Below are 15,153 nucleotides of genomic sequence, written 5' to 3'. Positions count from 1 at the left end.
TGGGAGAGGATTCACACGTACCCCCTGGCGGGGTAGAGTACGGGAATAAGAAAGCATGAGCTCAGACCTCCTGGTGATGTGAAGATTACAGTGTCTAATGGCCTCGCTTTCAACCAGAACATTAGAAGGACCAGATGTGAACTGGAATGCTGACCTGGGTCAAGAAGTTTGATGGTAATACAGCAGTGCCACCTGGTGGAGACAGTAACACACTTCCTGGAGTATCCAGGGTAAGGCGTTACTTCCTGGTGATTAGATACGGCAGCCCCTTATACTTTACAGTTGGTCGCTCATTGGACAGAGGGCTACACGGGACAGGTAGGGGGTTTGTGTGGGTTGCCTGTGAGTGTTTTAAAATGTGAGGGCCAACAATGAAGGCCCCCCTCTTTCTCCCGGAGCCCAGCCAATATACAGAACCCTGAGGAAGGACATGCGTAACGTATCATCTCTGTTCTTTTGTTTTATATGCTCTGTATTACTAGCCTTAGATTTTATGTTAATGTTCTACTATTTTTTGTTTACTTAATAAATAAGACCTTTGCTTCTTTGAGCATTGTATTTATTTTCATAATTAATATTGTTAGTATATCATCACCATTAATATTATCAGAGCTTTGATAGATCAGGGGCGGACTGACCATTCGGCCACTCGGGCCACTAGGGGTTGCCCCCTAGTGTAAAAATCTGTGGTTTTTTTACATCTGTCTCTGAAATGTCCCTTACCGACATCCTTTTGGTCTAAAAATCCTTAGATTATAGCTGCCCCACCTCTCCAGTACCTTCTCAGCCAATAGAAACATGTTTGTGTATACTGTGTGATTGTATACTGTGTGTGTGTATACTGTGTGGTCCCATAATCTATGATTGCCTGGGGGCCCCATAATCTCCTATTGCCCGGGGGCCCCATGAGTTGTCAGTCCGCCCCTGGATAGACTAGCTAATTATAGGAACAGACAGGGGCGGACTGACCATTGGAGAACTCGGGCACTGTCCAAGGGCCCCATGCCACTAGGGGGCCCCCATCAGGGTTTCCAGCCTCAATAAAACCAGGGACAGTATGTAAAAATCTGTGTTTTTTTAAAAATCCCAAAGATTATAGCTGCCCCGCCTCTCCAGTACCTTTTCAGTGTGTGTATGTGTATTCTGTGTGTATACTGCGTGTCTGTGTGTGTATACTGTAGGTGTGTGTATGTGTGTGTATACTGTATGGCCCCATAATCTCCTATTGCCCGGGGGCCCCATAATCTTCTATTGCCCGGGGGTCCCATAATCTCCTATTGCCCCGGGGGCCCCATGAGTTGTCAGTCCACCCCTGGGAACAGACAAGATAATACATAATATTATAATTTAAATAGGGGGAAGCCAAAACCACCCCTATTTATTTCACTAGTAGAGATCAATGATATTACCCTCATCAATATTCCCACTACAGACTGCTGAGGTCCGAGGGCCGCACATCATATACTAAAGGGCTGCAGGTTGGGCACCAGGGCTCTAAAAAGATGTAATCATTGCCAAAACTGCAATTTAGCTTTACAAAAAAGTAGAAATTGAAGTTTAACAAAGAAAAAAAAAAAAAATCAATGACCTCTGGTCATGAAAGAATTAAATAAAGTTGCAGGTATAAACTGTGTACCATTTATTCCCCATCCAATGGGATACATGTGTAAACAGGACATACAGAAAAAAATATATAAACTTGTACATTTTACTGCAAATATACAAATAATAAAATAAAATATAGTTTGTGTACATATTATGTAACATATATTACAGTACATTCAAGTAAAAATGAGTTGGGAGCACAAGCTGAATTCACAAGGTCCCCATTGGTTTTTGGAACCAATACCATTACACGGTTTTAACGGCTTCCGTTGACGATTGATTTAGCAAGTCCTCTAAATGGTCTTTTCTTTCTTACTTTTTTTTTGCCCCTTTACAAGACAAACAAATTGTGGAGCAATCTAGAAGACCTAAAATCTGAAAATAAAAAGTTCCAATGTCCTATCTCAACGGCTCTATGAGAGTGAAAATGTAGAATAAAGTCCAACATGAAAAGTCCAGTGCTTCAGATGTTTGAATGAAGGTCATTTCATAAAGTCTAGCATGTAGATATCAGTCCAGGTCAATTTTGAATTGTCTCCACTGTTGCCATGATGTTGAGGATCAAGCCATTAGAGCAAGTCTTTAGTTTGCAGGTGGTCCCTGGTCTGGAGTCAGAGAGGATGCTCTATATGGCTATCTGAAGATATCAAAAAGAAAGACCACAACTAGATCACCGATGATGCTGAGGATTTTACAAAAGGGGTCAGGGACAACGATGAATATGAAGGCAAGAACGCGATGTCCCGAAAAGAGCAGACCACCAGTCCATGATCTTTCCTTCAGAGTGGAATGGTTGACTGATGTTTATCATGCAGATAAGGAAAAAAAGACCACTACCAGATCATCCATGGTGCTGAGATTTCCACACAAGGGTTGAGGAAGACAGCAAATGGCGATTGTCTCCACCGTTGCCATGATGTTGAGTATCAAGTCATTAGATCAGGTCTTTAGTTTGCAAGTCTTTAGTCTGGAGTCAGAGAGGATGCTCTATATGGCTATCTGGATCATAGTCTTTCCTTCCAACCAGAACTGCTGGCTGATGTTTATCATGCAGATATCAAAAAGAAAGACCACAACTAGATCACAGATGATGCTGAGGATTTTACACAAGGGGTCAGGGACAACGGTGAATATGAAGACAAGAACGTGATGTCCCGAAAAGAGCAGACCACCAGTCTATGCTCTTTCCTTCAGATTGGAACGGTTGACTGATGTTTATCATGCAGATAAGGAAAAAAGACCACTACCAGATCATCGATGGTGCTGAGATTTCCACACAAGGGTTGGGGAAGACAGCAAATGGCGATTGTATCCACTGTTGCCATGATGTTGAGGATCAAGTCATTAGATCAGGTCTTTAGCTTGCAATCACAGAGAAGCAGTTGGTCTCTGGTCAAGACTCGGACAAGATGCTCTGCGTGGCTGTCTGGACTATGGTCATTCCTTCTGACCGGAACTGCAGGCTGATGTTTATCATGCAGATAAGAAGAAGAAAAACCACGACCAGATCATCGATGGTGCTGAGGATTCCACACAGGGGGTCGGGGACGACGGTGAATGGTGAAGACAAGAACGTGATGGCCCCAAAGGAGCAGACGACCAGTCTAAGACAGAAGATCATCACGAGTCCACCCATGGTGAAGACCCTTCTCAGAGCGAGGTTCAGTAATAATGGAAGGTCATACAAGTAATCTGTGAGCTGAGACAAAAATAAAAAGCTTAGTTGAAGCAACAGTTTTTATTTTAGATGGATAAAGCAACTAAGGGATAAACTATATCAAAGCCAAAATTGTTTTATTGCTTTTTGACACATTGTGGAAGGGTTAGAACCTCTATCAAGATTTTATTGCTGTCTGTGGAAATTCAACTTTTTGTTTGTCCTGGTGAGAAAGTGATGGGAAATCTAATATTTTATACTGGTCACTAGAAAAAAATGTGGGGGGAATAGTTCAATGGAGACACATCTTCTGTTGACAAATAAAAAGGGAGTTCCCCTAATTTTGGAGAGATTACTAGTTGGTTATTGTAATTTCTCTAGGACTGTATGTGAAGTGAGGTCTCACCAATAGGATACAGACAGCATATCAAATATTAGGGGTTTTATCCATTCCCTACTCAAAATAATGTGAGCTTTAGCAACTTAAGATCATATGAACCACCAACCAATCATAGCCACCAGCATGATACTAACCTATGATGTCACAGTGATGTAATTTCCAACCCGAAATATGCAGAAATTATAAATGAAAAATTACCGAAGCCAGAGATGGCCAGGAAAAGACGCTACTTGCCTGGCCATCTCTGGCTTCAATTCTTTTCGAATCGCTGATTGGAATAACAGCGTAGACAGTTAAATCATAACCACTGATCTGCTTTCTTGTTCTGAGTTGGTGACTCAAAAAAGTATTGAAGCCATTGAATAAGCTTGATAGCCTGGAAAAGACTTAGGCCGCGTACACACGGGTGGATTGTCTGCCCAACTAAGTTCGTCAGACAATCCGACAGACAGTCCGTTCAACTTTTGAATGAACGGACTTGACCACACACGATGAACAGACAGTCTGCTAAAAACTTGCGTGATGACGTGTACAGCACGTACGACGGGACTAGAAAAACGACGTCCAATACACTGCAATGCAACCTTTGGCCGTGTAAATCCTTTCTGAGCATGCGCCATACTTAGTCCGTCCAACTTGCCTACACACGAGCGGACTGTCCGCTGAAACCAAGTTTGAACGGACAAAACCAAGTTTGGACGGACAAAATTACGGAAATTCCGAAAGACAAAGTCCGTCAGACTGTCCGCTGAAAAAGTCCGCTGAAACCCACACACGAGCGGATTGTCCGCTGAAACACGGTTCAGCGGACTAAGTTGGGCAAACAATCCGCGCGTGTGTACGCGGCCTTAGCAATGACAAACCCATATCTCTTTCAGTATAGGTTTCCTTTAAATCCCCCACTTGCTGTATATGTTATGGTCAGTTAAATTTCAATTGAATTTTATTTATAGTCTTTTGACTAACGTGGATTTTAGTTTTAGTCATATTTTAGTCAACTACAATTCTCCAGTACATTTTAGTCCACTAAAATCATATTAGTCAACTCAAATCGAATGGGTTTAGTTAAATTATAATTCTCTATTTAAGCATTTCTCTTGAATTTCTAAACTTGCTATATACTCCTGGAGTAAAAATCTAATAGCAAATAGCAAATTGGAGCATGCTCTGCTGGGGTTTTTTTCGCCTTCCTCTGGATCAATTGTGGGCATAAAATTGGGTATTTGGATTGTACGATTATTTTTTATTTTATTTATTTGTTTTTAAGGTTGAACTGGATGGACTTGTGTCTTTTTTCAACCTGACTAACTATGTAACTATGTAATAACATGTTATTATTTCTGGTATTAATAAGGTTTGAACATGCACTACAGACACAGATTTAGCCGTTGTGATATATAACAAGTGTTATTAATTTTGACGTCAGATTTTGATTTAGCTTTAGTCATAGCCTTTTGACTAAAATGCTATTTTAGTTCTAGTCATATTTTTGTCATCTGAATTGTTTTAGTTAAAGTCGTATTTTAGTAGACTAAAATAGTGTTAGTTTAGTCGACGAAAATATTTTAGTTAACAAAATTAACACTTACATATTGGTGTATGTTATGGGGGGGGGGGGGGGGGGTTAAAAAAAAAAGTAGATTCACAAAACTCAGCAGAGTTTTTGAAAATCTCTATGAAGTGAAATACTTACAGGTCGAGGTCGTCCAGAAAAGCGATTATTGTAATGTCTGATATCTTTTTGCATCTCCCTGTTCATACTATCTTGTTGGACATCACAAATGTTGCAAAGGTAACAGACCTGCCAAAGAAAAAGAAACTTTTATAGCAGGATTGTAAGATTTGATGGAAGATGAAGATGTTTAGATGGGAAACCTGAGCTCAGAGGAGGCCAGACATAATGAGTAATTGCTAGAGATTGTATTAGCATAGTTGAGCTAAGGGTTGCAATGGATAACATAACATAAGAAAACATGGCTACCTACAGATATACAATACACATGTAGCATGTAGCAGTAGTAACAATTAATCTTACATGATCAAACAATGCTTCAGTTATGTGTTATTGATCACTATTAGTTGCTACAATACAGTATATGGCCACGTTTGTGGACATCTGACCATCACACCTATAGGAGCTTGTTGAACATCCCATTCCACAACCATGGCTATTAATATGGAGTTGCCTCCTTTGTGGCTTTAACAGTCTCAACACATCTAGGAAGGCTTTCCACAAGATTCTGGAGGATGTCGGTGTGCGAATTTGTGCCCATTCAGCAAAGAGAGCATTTGTGAGGTCAGTTACTGATGTTGAACTAGAAGACCTGGCTCACAATCAGAGTTCCAATTCATACTATAGGCCTTCAGCAGGGTTGAGGCCACGTGAGTTCCTCCACACCAAACTGGTGAAACCATGTCTTTATGGACCTATCTTTGTGCACACTTGTTGATTTTTTTTTCCCAGTGACATCCCACCTCCAAGACACACACATTGGTCTTTCCATAGTGAGTTCCACCTCCAGCACACACACGTTGGTCATTATCGATTGGGATCCCACCTCCAGTACACACACATTGGCCCCTAAGGAGGATTCATGGTTCTAATGGCGTGTCCCAGTGTTTGGATGACTTGCTCAAGGAATACCAGATATTTTGTTCACAAAGACCTGTCTGTCTTTGTTTGGTCTATGGCAAACCTTCTTCAGTAAAGCAAATGCAAAGAGCAAAACTACAGTAACATAGCAACCAATCACCATTCACTGAACTGATGTCCGATCATCACTGATCTTGACATGGACTTTTTGATAATGCCATTGTTTTTATCAGGGGTCTCCAAACGTTCTGAACAAACAGTCAGTTTACTGTCCTTCAGACTTTAGGGGGTCCGGACCATAGCCAATGGGAGTAGAAAATATCCTGGCATCAGTGGGATTAAACAGTGTCCTATCTTTTGTATTAGGGGAATTATTAGTGCCCCATCATTGGTGTCTGGGAGGAATAGTTCCCCAACATAAGTGACAGTGGGAGGAATAGTGCCCCATCATTTGTATCAGTGGAAGGAATAATGCCCCATCATGGGTGTCTGTGGGAGTAATAGAACCCCAGCATTGGTATCAGTGAAAGGAATAGTGTCCCATCATTGGTGTCTGGGAGGAATAGTGTCCCATCATTGCTGTCAGTGGGTGGAATAGTGCCCGATCATTTGTCTGGGAGGAATAGTTCCCCATCATAAGTGTCAGTCGGAGGAATAGAACCCCAGCATTGGTATCAGTGAAGGAATAGTGCCCCATCATTGGTGTCAGTGGGAGGAATAGTGCCCCATCATTGGTGTCAGTGGGAGGAATAGTGCCCATCATTGATGTCTGGGAGGAATAGTGTCCCATCATTGCTGTCAGTGGGTGAAATAGTGCCCCATCATTTGAGTCTGGGAGGAATAGTTCCCCATCATAAGTGTCAGTCGGAGGAATAGAACCCCAGCATTGGTATCAGTGAAGGAATAGTACTCCATCATTGGTGTCAGTGGGAGGAATAGCACCCATCATTGGCATCAGTGGGAGGAATAGTGCCCCATCATTGGTTTCAGTGGGAGGAATAGTGGCCCATAATTGGTGTCTGTGGGAAGAATAGTACCCCAATCATTAGTATTGGTTAAAGGAATAGTGCCCCATTGCTGGTGTCAGTGCACAAATTATTGCCCCATTGTTGGCGTCAGTGGGAAGAATAGTGCCCCAAGGGCCAGATAAAGGAAAGCAAAGGGCCACCCCGGACCACAGTTTGGAGATCACTGGTTTATATAAATAACAATACCTTTTGCCTGCAGAGGGGGCAACTGATGGCTCCCATCCATGGGTCGTGCTTCCAGTACTCGATAAGACAGGAACCTGAAAGGCACAAACAGAACAATAATTAAATTACAGGTCTTCTTTTCATTATTCGTATCAACAACAAATAATTAACAATATTCAATTCTATGCTAAATGTAGATTATGAATACTGTTGCAAAAGCAGGAGTTTTAATGTTCCATCACCCCCGGTATACTGTAAATGATGGCGTATACTTTATGGACAATATTTTTGCACCGGATCATCACACCTGTATGAGCTTGTTGGACATCCCAAGCTAAAACATGGATTTTAAATAGGATTTGGTACCGCTTTGTTAGGGTTCATAAAGCAAGGTCCCTAAAGACACGGATGAGCGAGTTTGGGGGTGGAGGAACTTGACTGGCCTTCACAGAGTCCTAAACTCAACCCGATAGAACACCTTTAGGATGAATTAGAGCGGAGACCGCGTGTCAGGCCTTCCCGTCCAACATCAGTGCCTGACCTCACAAATGCGCTTCAAACATTCCCTAAACCTTGTGGACATCCTTCCCAGAAGATTTGAAGCTGTTATAGCTGCAAAGAGTGGGCCAACTCAATATAGAATCCTATAGACTAAGACTGGGCTGCCATTAAAGTTCATGCGCGTGTGAAGGCAGGCGTCCCAATACTTTTGACAATATAGTTAGGGTTGCCACCTCATCCCTTTAAACCCAAGCACATATTAATTGCACAGGTTCTGTAGCTAATTAAGTTAGTAATTAAACTCACTTGGTGCCTTATCTGCATTTAATTAGCCTCAGAACCTGAGTAATTCAGATGCGTTCGGGTTTAAAGGGATGAGGTGGCAACCCTAACTATAGTGTCAAAAGTACTGGGACGCATGCCCTTACACGCATATGAACTTTAATAGCATCCCAGTCTTAGTCCGTAGGGTTCAATATTGAGTTGGCCCTCCCATTGCAGCTATAACAGCTTCAACTTTCTGGGAAGGCCGTCCACAAGGTTTAGGGAATGTTTGAAGCGCATTTGTGAGGTCAGGCACTGATGTTGGACAGGAAGGCCTGGTAACCCTAATTATAGTATATATAATATTATTATTATTATTATTATTATTATTAATAATAATAATATAGTATTTATAAAGCTGAAATAAAACCCCAAAAAGACAAATTTCAGGCAGTTTTACAAATATTATATATATAATATTATATATATATATATATATATATATATATATATATATATATATATATATATATATATAATATAATATATAAAATATATATTTTATATATTTTAACAAATATATAACTTTTTCCTATTTCTTATCTAAGAAGAACCATTATGGAGATACAACTCCATTTGTTGTTGCCACCATCCCAATTATATTAAATATAAAGAGTAAGTACCCCCCTGGTACAAAGGGACTTTATGGGCAAACTTTTAAATGACACAGTGAATTGAAAAAGATAGAAAAATGTATTATTTCATAAAAACATTGTAGTGGTCAAAAATAACAACCGTACACAAAAAATGATACATAATATCCATATATAATGAACAAGAAAAAAGCACATCTCCTGTGGCCTTAGGAGAAGTGCTCTTTTCTTGTACACTATATATGGATATTATGTATCATTCTTTGTGTTTGGTTGTTATTTTTGACCACTACACTGTTGTTATGAAATAATAATTTTTTCTATCTTTTTCAATACATTGTATCATTTAAAAGTTCGCCCATAAAGTCCCTTTGTACCAGGGGGGTACTCACTCTTTATATTTTCCTGTTTCTTGGGTTTAATGGGCTCTCAGGCAATAGTAAGATCTCTCGGTGGTGAAGAACGCCGTGTGAAGGGTTAAAAAGCCAACAAATGCAGAAGCTCCACAGGTGCCTGGCTCCATTAATGGTGGGCACTGAAGGAGGACACTGATAATTACATGGGACACATGAATACATATTTCTATTTTCCGGTTTTCCTGGTGATTTCCTGGACATATGTTCCGGGATCAGTGTGAAAATGAAAGGCCAGCTGAGCAGGAATGAGGACAAATTGGGTCAGGCGCGTTTCCTGCCCGTAATTGGTTGATGGTTCCTTCAAGGTACACAATTGACTTATTCATCCAGCCCAGGACCCCGGGCACTTCCTGAGGAGGGATGCCCAGCTGGCCTTATTGCCCAGCCGGCAGATAAAGCTCCATTTTCTCTATAGCTGCTTCCTCCATTACCGAGCCGGTGCTGATCTGTGTCGTTTCACAACTCCAGGCAGATACAAAAGGCGAAAAACTGATGCAGCTTTGTGTTCATTAACCACTTCAATACCGGGGCACTTTCACCCCCTTTCCTGCCCAGGCCAATTTTCAGCTTTCAGCGCTGTCACCCTTTGAATGACAATCGTGCTTTAATGCAACTCTGTACCCAATTGACATTTTTATCATTATTTTTGAGACAAATAGAGCTTTTGGTGGGATTTATTCACCGTTGGGTTTTTAATTTTTTGCTAAACAAATGAAAAAAGACTGAAAAAAAATAAATAAATAACGTTTTCTGAGACACTTCACCCCCCAGAAGGTTTTACCCCCTTCCTGACCAGAGCACTTTTTACAATTTGGCACTGAGCTGCTTTAACCGCTTGCTGGCCGCCACACACATCATCCCTAGGATGCTGCAGATGCTCAAGCTTTGTTCTAGGAGTATGGCTTTGCCATATTAACATACAGAATATGGAGTTTAACAATTCTGAATGGCTTTTAACCACTTGCTGACTGGGCACTTAAACCCCCCTCCTGCCCAGACCAATTTTCAGCTTTCAGCGCTGATGCACTTTGAATGACAATTGCGCGGTCATACAACACTGTACCCAAATGAAATTTTTATAATTTTTTTCCCACAAATAGAACTTTCTTTTGGTGGTATTTAATTACAGCTGGGAGTTTTATTTTTTGCTAAACAAACAAAAAAATATGCAAAATAAAAAAATAAAAAAATCATGTTTAATAGTTTGTTATAAAATTTTGCAAACAGGTCATTTTTCTCCTTCATTGAAGTGCGCTGATGAGGCGGCACTGATAGGCTGCACTGGTGGGCACTGATAGGCTGCACTGGTGGGCACTGATAGGCATAGTTTAGGTGGCACCAATAGGCACAGATAAGGTAGTACCGATGGGCACAGATAAGGTAGTACTGATGGGCACAGATAAGGCGGCACAGATGGGCACAGATAAGATGGCACGGATGGGTGGCACTAAGGGGCACTGATAGGTACCACTGATAGATGGGACTAATGGGCACTGATAGGTGGCTCTGATAGGTGGCACTAAGGGGCACTGATCGGCGGCACTGATGGGCACTGGTAGATGACACTGATGGGCACGGATATGTGGCACTGGGGTGCAGCACCGTTGTTGAGGCAGATTGCGGGCACTGATGGGTGGCACTGTAGGCACTGATGGGTGGCACTGTGGGCACTGATGGGTGGCACTATGGGCACTGCTGGATGGCACTATGGGCACTGCTGGGTGGCACTGACGGGGGGCACTTATTTATTGATGAGGTGGCACTGGCAGGGGGCAGGTGGGCACTGGCAGGGCTGGCTGTGATCGGGACTGATGTCCCGATCACGGCCGCCGGTGATCGGCTCTTTTTTTCTCTCCTCGCGCTGTCAGCACGAGGAGGAATAATAGCCGATTACCGGCTCCGTTATATCACATGATCAGCTGTCATTGGCTGACAGCTGATGACGTGGTAAGGGGTCGGGATCGACCCCTTGCTCGGATCCGTGATCAGGCGAGTCTCATAGACTCGCCGATCACAGAGCGCGCCGCGCCCGCCCCTCAGGGGGCGCGCAGGCCGCTCGTGCACGGGACGATGTCAATAGACGTAGTCCCGGCAAAGGGGGTCCGCTCTGTAGCCATCATTTGGCTATAGCGCGGATCTCAACTGGTTAAAGGGGTCATTAATGGGGAGTTATGGAGGAAGCACAGGTGTGTGCAGCCTATTGCATTACGGTGTGCACCCCGACGCTCAAACAAATACTGTATGCCCCTGTGTGCCCATGTGTATATATACTGACTGTGCCAGGAGGGCAGAGATTGGTGTCAGTAGGTCAGTGGACGGTGTTAGTAGTTTTTTTATTATTCTTTTATTGTATTTTTATTATTATTTTTCTTTTACAACATTGCTAGGAGCCCCATTAGGGGCATTGGTGAAATATCAGGAGTCTAAACAGGGGGAATCCATCACTTCCAGCTGTCCCTGATTAGGAGCAATGCAATAACCCTCTGTCCCTCATTCCTCCTCATTTGTCCCTCATTTTGGTCTGATCTATAAAGGTGTATATAAAATGCACTTTTTATCGATCAAAAGGTGTTTTCCAGCGCCAAACCTTTCATCCGATTTCTAAATTGCTGCATTTGTAAATTCCAAAAGCCAACATAAATGAATAGTAGTGGTAAAAAAAAAGCACTTGTGGGTTTAACCAATTTTGTTTTTTTGTACAATTCTCCTTTAAGGGGGTGTGGCCAGGGGGTGTGTCCTATGCCTGCATACTTTTGCTGATAGGTGTCCCTCATTCCCATCTCAAAAAGTTGGGAGGTGTGGGAATCTGTGCTTCATGGGGGTGATTGGGATGTGCCCAAGCACACCTGGCAAACTCTGTGCGCACGCCTATGGGAGGAAGTAAAGTAATTGGGGCATAAGATTAATTTTGATTACGATTACTCTCCCTGCCACTGATAAAAGACTTCCACGTTTTAACGCGATCTCGAAAGCGTTTGGGGGATGGGGATATGTTAAGACGGCTATAGTCCTTTATGTTGCGTGCAGCCAACTTGGACCCCTAAGTATTTAAAAGAAAAGGCAAGTGGGATAGGGCCAATCCATGTCCCCCTGACGTATATATATATACTTCATCAATCAGCATCAAAGCCGATTTTGACCAATAAGTCCTGAATATTTTCCAAATCCCGTGATGTGTGGCCATAGTCTCCCTCAGCGAAACACCCGTGTCTCCTCATTGTGTCAAGAAAAAGGATTTAAAAATAGCCCAGAAGTCCAATGGAGCAAGAAAGAAAAAAGAAAAAAACCTCTAAAACAACGATCGCATCCAGGACCGTGTCCAATCAGGTGCTGCTGGGCTCGGCGCCATGTCACCGCGGGTTTACGGGTGATGCAATGTCAAACAGAGGAGATAATTTAACCCCTACCATCCTGGAAGTCGGGTTAGCTTTCAGATGGTTGCGATAGAGTGATGCAAGAGAGAGCAAAGCGGCCGAGTCATAATTACGTGGCGTTCCCATTATTTACGCCACAGCCGATTGGTTTATGGTTCTGCCTGCCCGGTCATCCTTCGGGACAGGACACAGTGACCTTGCCACACTACCTGATGGCAGGAAATTAAAAGTCAGGGCTGTGCCAGGGAAGGGCGGGGAGCACCGAGCCACGGCCTTCCTATCACATTGCTCCAAGACGCCGATTGGCACAAGCAGGGCGCCCTCTCCTTATTTAAACAGAGGGGGGGGGGATTCCCCCCGATGAGAATAAAGAAAAAAAATAAAAGAAAAAAATGACAAAATTATTGTGTAATGAGCTCCAGGAGGAGCTCCAAGAGCCCCCAAACCTGGGAACACCGAACCTCCGTATCTCCAGCCGAGCAAGACCCCCCGAACCCCCCACTGTCCACGGAGCCCACAATGTCGTCCCCATCCACCAAGGCCGTTCCGTCCATCGGATTGGGTGCAGGCGCAGCCATTCCAACTAAGTGAAACCGGCAGTGGAGCCTTCAGGCTTCACCGCCGTTTTCATACTGCACATACTGCGAGTCAGGCGGCGCTTCCTGAATGGCCCCCCGTCATCTTTCCCGGGACACACACAGGTCCCAGAAGGCAGCGAAGGGGAGAAGAGGACGTGACCACACCTCCCAACTTTTTGAGATGGGAATGAGGGACACCTATCAGCAAAAGTATGCAGGTATAGGACACACCCCTTTCCACGCCCCCTTAAAGGAAAATTGTACAAAAAAAACCAAGATTGGGTAAACCCACAAGTACTTTTTCTTTACCGCTATTCTTCCTTTATATTGGCTTTTGGAATTTACAGATGCAGCAATTTAGAAATCAGATGAAAGGTTTAGCTCTGGGAAACACTTTAAGAAAGATAAAAAGTGCATTTTATATACATCTATATAGATCAGACCAAAATGAGGGACAATTGAGGAGGAAAGAGGGGGACAGAGGGACATTGCTCCAAATCAGGGACAGTCCCTCAAAATCAGGGACAGTTGGGAGGTATGGACGTGACGCACTGGCCGACCTAGGAGGGAAGTACACAAGGTACTTCATAAACAGTAAGAAAAAAAATGATCCAAAATCGAGTGGTGGAGGGGTTGTCGTTCCTTTAAGACAAAGTTGTAAAAGTGGGTAGAACTCCACTTTAAGTAGTATATTGCTATCCTCTAAGCAACCACTGGGTGGCACTGTTTACATTGATTTTGAACCTTTTATGATATTATTATTATTATTATTATTATTATTATTATTATTATTATTATACAGGATTTATATCGCGCCAACAGTTTGCACAGCTGTTTACAACATGATATATTTTGAGATAAGGTAGCGCTTCACCATTTTATTTATATATGTATTGGTTAAATCTAACCGATTTGATACTATTTAAATGCATTGTTTTCGGTTTGTCCTCGTATTACATAGTTTTGGAAAAAAACTATTTTCCTTTATATTTCTTTATTACAGAATTTTATCAGTTACATCCCATAATACATTCTTGATGGAAAATCTAATACTTATCTCCTTATTAAACTAATACATCATTTCCTTATTTCTAAAATTTCCTTATTTCTAAAAAATATGGTCAGTCCAAGGCAAGTTCTGAAATGTTTCTTTGTTTTCCTTGCATATATCATCTATACAACATATACACATCTACAAATATTAACTTCAAATACACAAACATACAAAAACTAACCAACGCACAAAAAACAAAAACGCACACAAAAAAAAGGGCAAATAAATCGAGCGACTGATCCGATCCTTGGCTAATATACTAACCTGTATATCTATTGCCGTGTACACACGATCAGAAATTCGGCCAGCAAAAGACCGATGAGAGCTTTTCATCGGGAAAATACGACCGTGTGTATTCTCCGTCTGACTTTTGCTGGCGGAATTTCGGCCAGCAAAAAAGATTGAGTGCATGTTCTCAATTTTTCAGACGGAAGAAGTTTCGAACGGATCGTCTGTAGCAACTCCGGGGCGCAAAATTCCTACGCATGCTCGGAAACAATTCGAAGCAGGCTCGGAAGCATTGAACTTAATTTTCTCGGCTTGTCCTAGCGTTCTTGACGGTCAGAATTTGGTGTGACCGTGTGTAGGTAACACAAGCTTGAGCGGAATTCCTTCGGAAAAACCATCCAAGGCTTTTCAGACGAAAATTCCGATCGTGTGTACGCGGCATTTATCTATGAAAGAAATTAGTACTGCTGGTGGGTTTTTACAGTACCTTCCTTTCTGCCCGCTGGTATGGCCCTCCACCCCCCATTTTCCTTCTGACACCCTACTTACTATCACAGGCTATCTTTGACCTCCCTACAAGGGAACAAAAAGAGCCAATGAAGACGGGGCCAGTCGTGGGGGCCCATGGTTCCCACAG

At 42.5% G+C, this 15,153-nt stretch overlaps 1 protein-coding gene across 2 annotated transcripts in view; it reads right to left on the bottom strand.

The window, feature by feature from the left end:
- Positions 1-1,624: 1,624 nt before the first annotated feature.
- LOC143926660 (E3 ubiquitin-protein ligase RNF170-like) overlaps positions 1,625-15,153 on the bottom strand; it is a 28,695-nt gene continuing 15,166 nt past the window's right edge. For both annotated transcript variants that reach the window (XM_077450601.1, XM_077450602.1), the window contains exons 4-6: positions 7,470-7,543; positions 5,356-5,463; positions 1,625-3,304 (exon numbers count right to left, since the gene is read on the bottom strand). In XM_077450601.1, coding sequence (XP_077306727.1) covers positions 2,999-3,304; positions 5,356-5,463; positions 7,470-7,543 — 488 coding nt within the window. In that variant the 3' untranslated portion in view covers positions 1,625-2,998. The remainder of the gene's footprint in view (positions 3,305-5,355; positions 5,464-7,469; positions 7,544-15,153) is intronic.

Source organism: Lithobates pipiens, unplaced genomic scaffold (genome assembly GCF_037356315.1).
Source record: "Lithobates pipiens isolate NorthernLeopardFrog02 unplaced genomic scaffold, aLitPip1_a1.2 Scaffold_23, whole genome shotgun sequence".
Lineage (NCBI taxonomy): Eukaryota > Metazoa > Chordata > Amphibia > Anura > Ranidae > Lithobates > Lithobates pipiens.
Note: the sequence above shows the minus strand (reverse complement) of the source record. Positions and strands in the feature narration are given on the sequence as shown.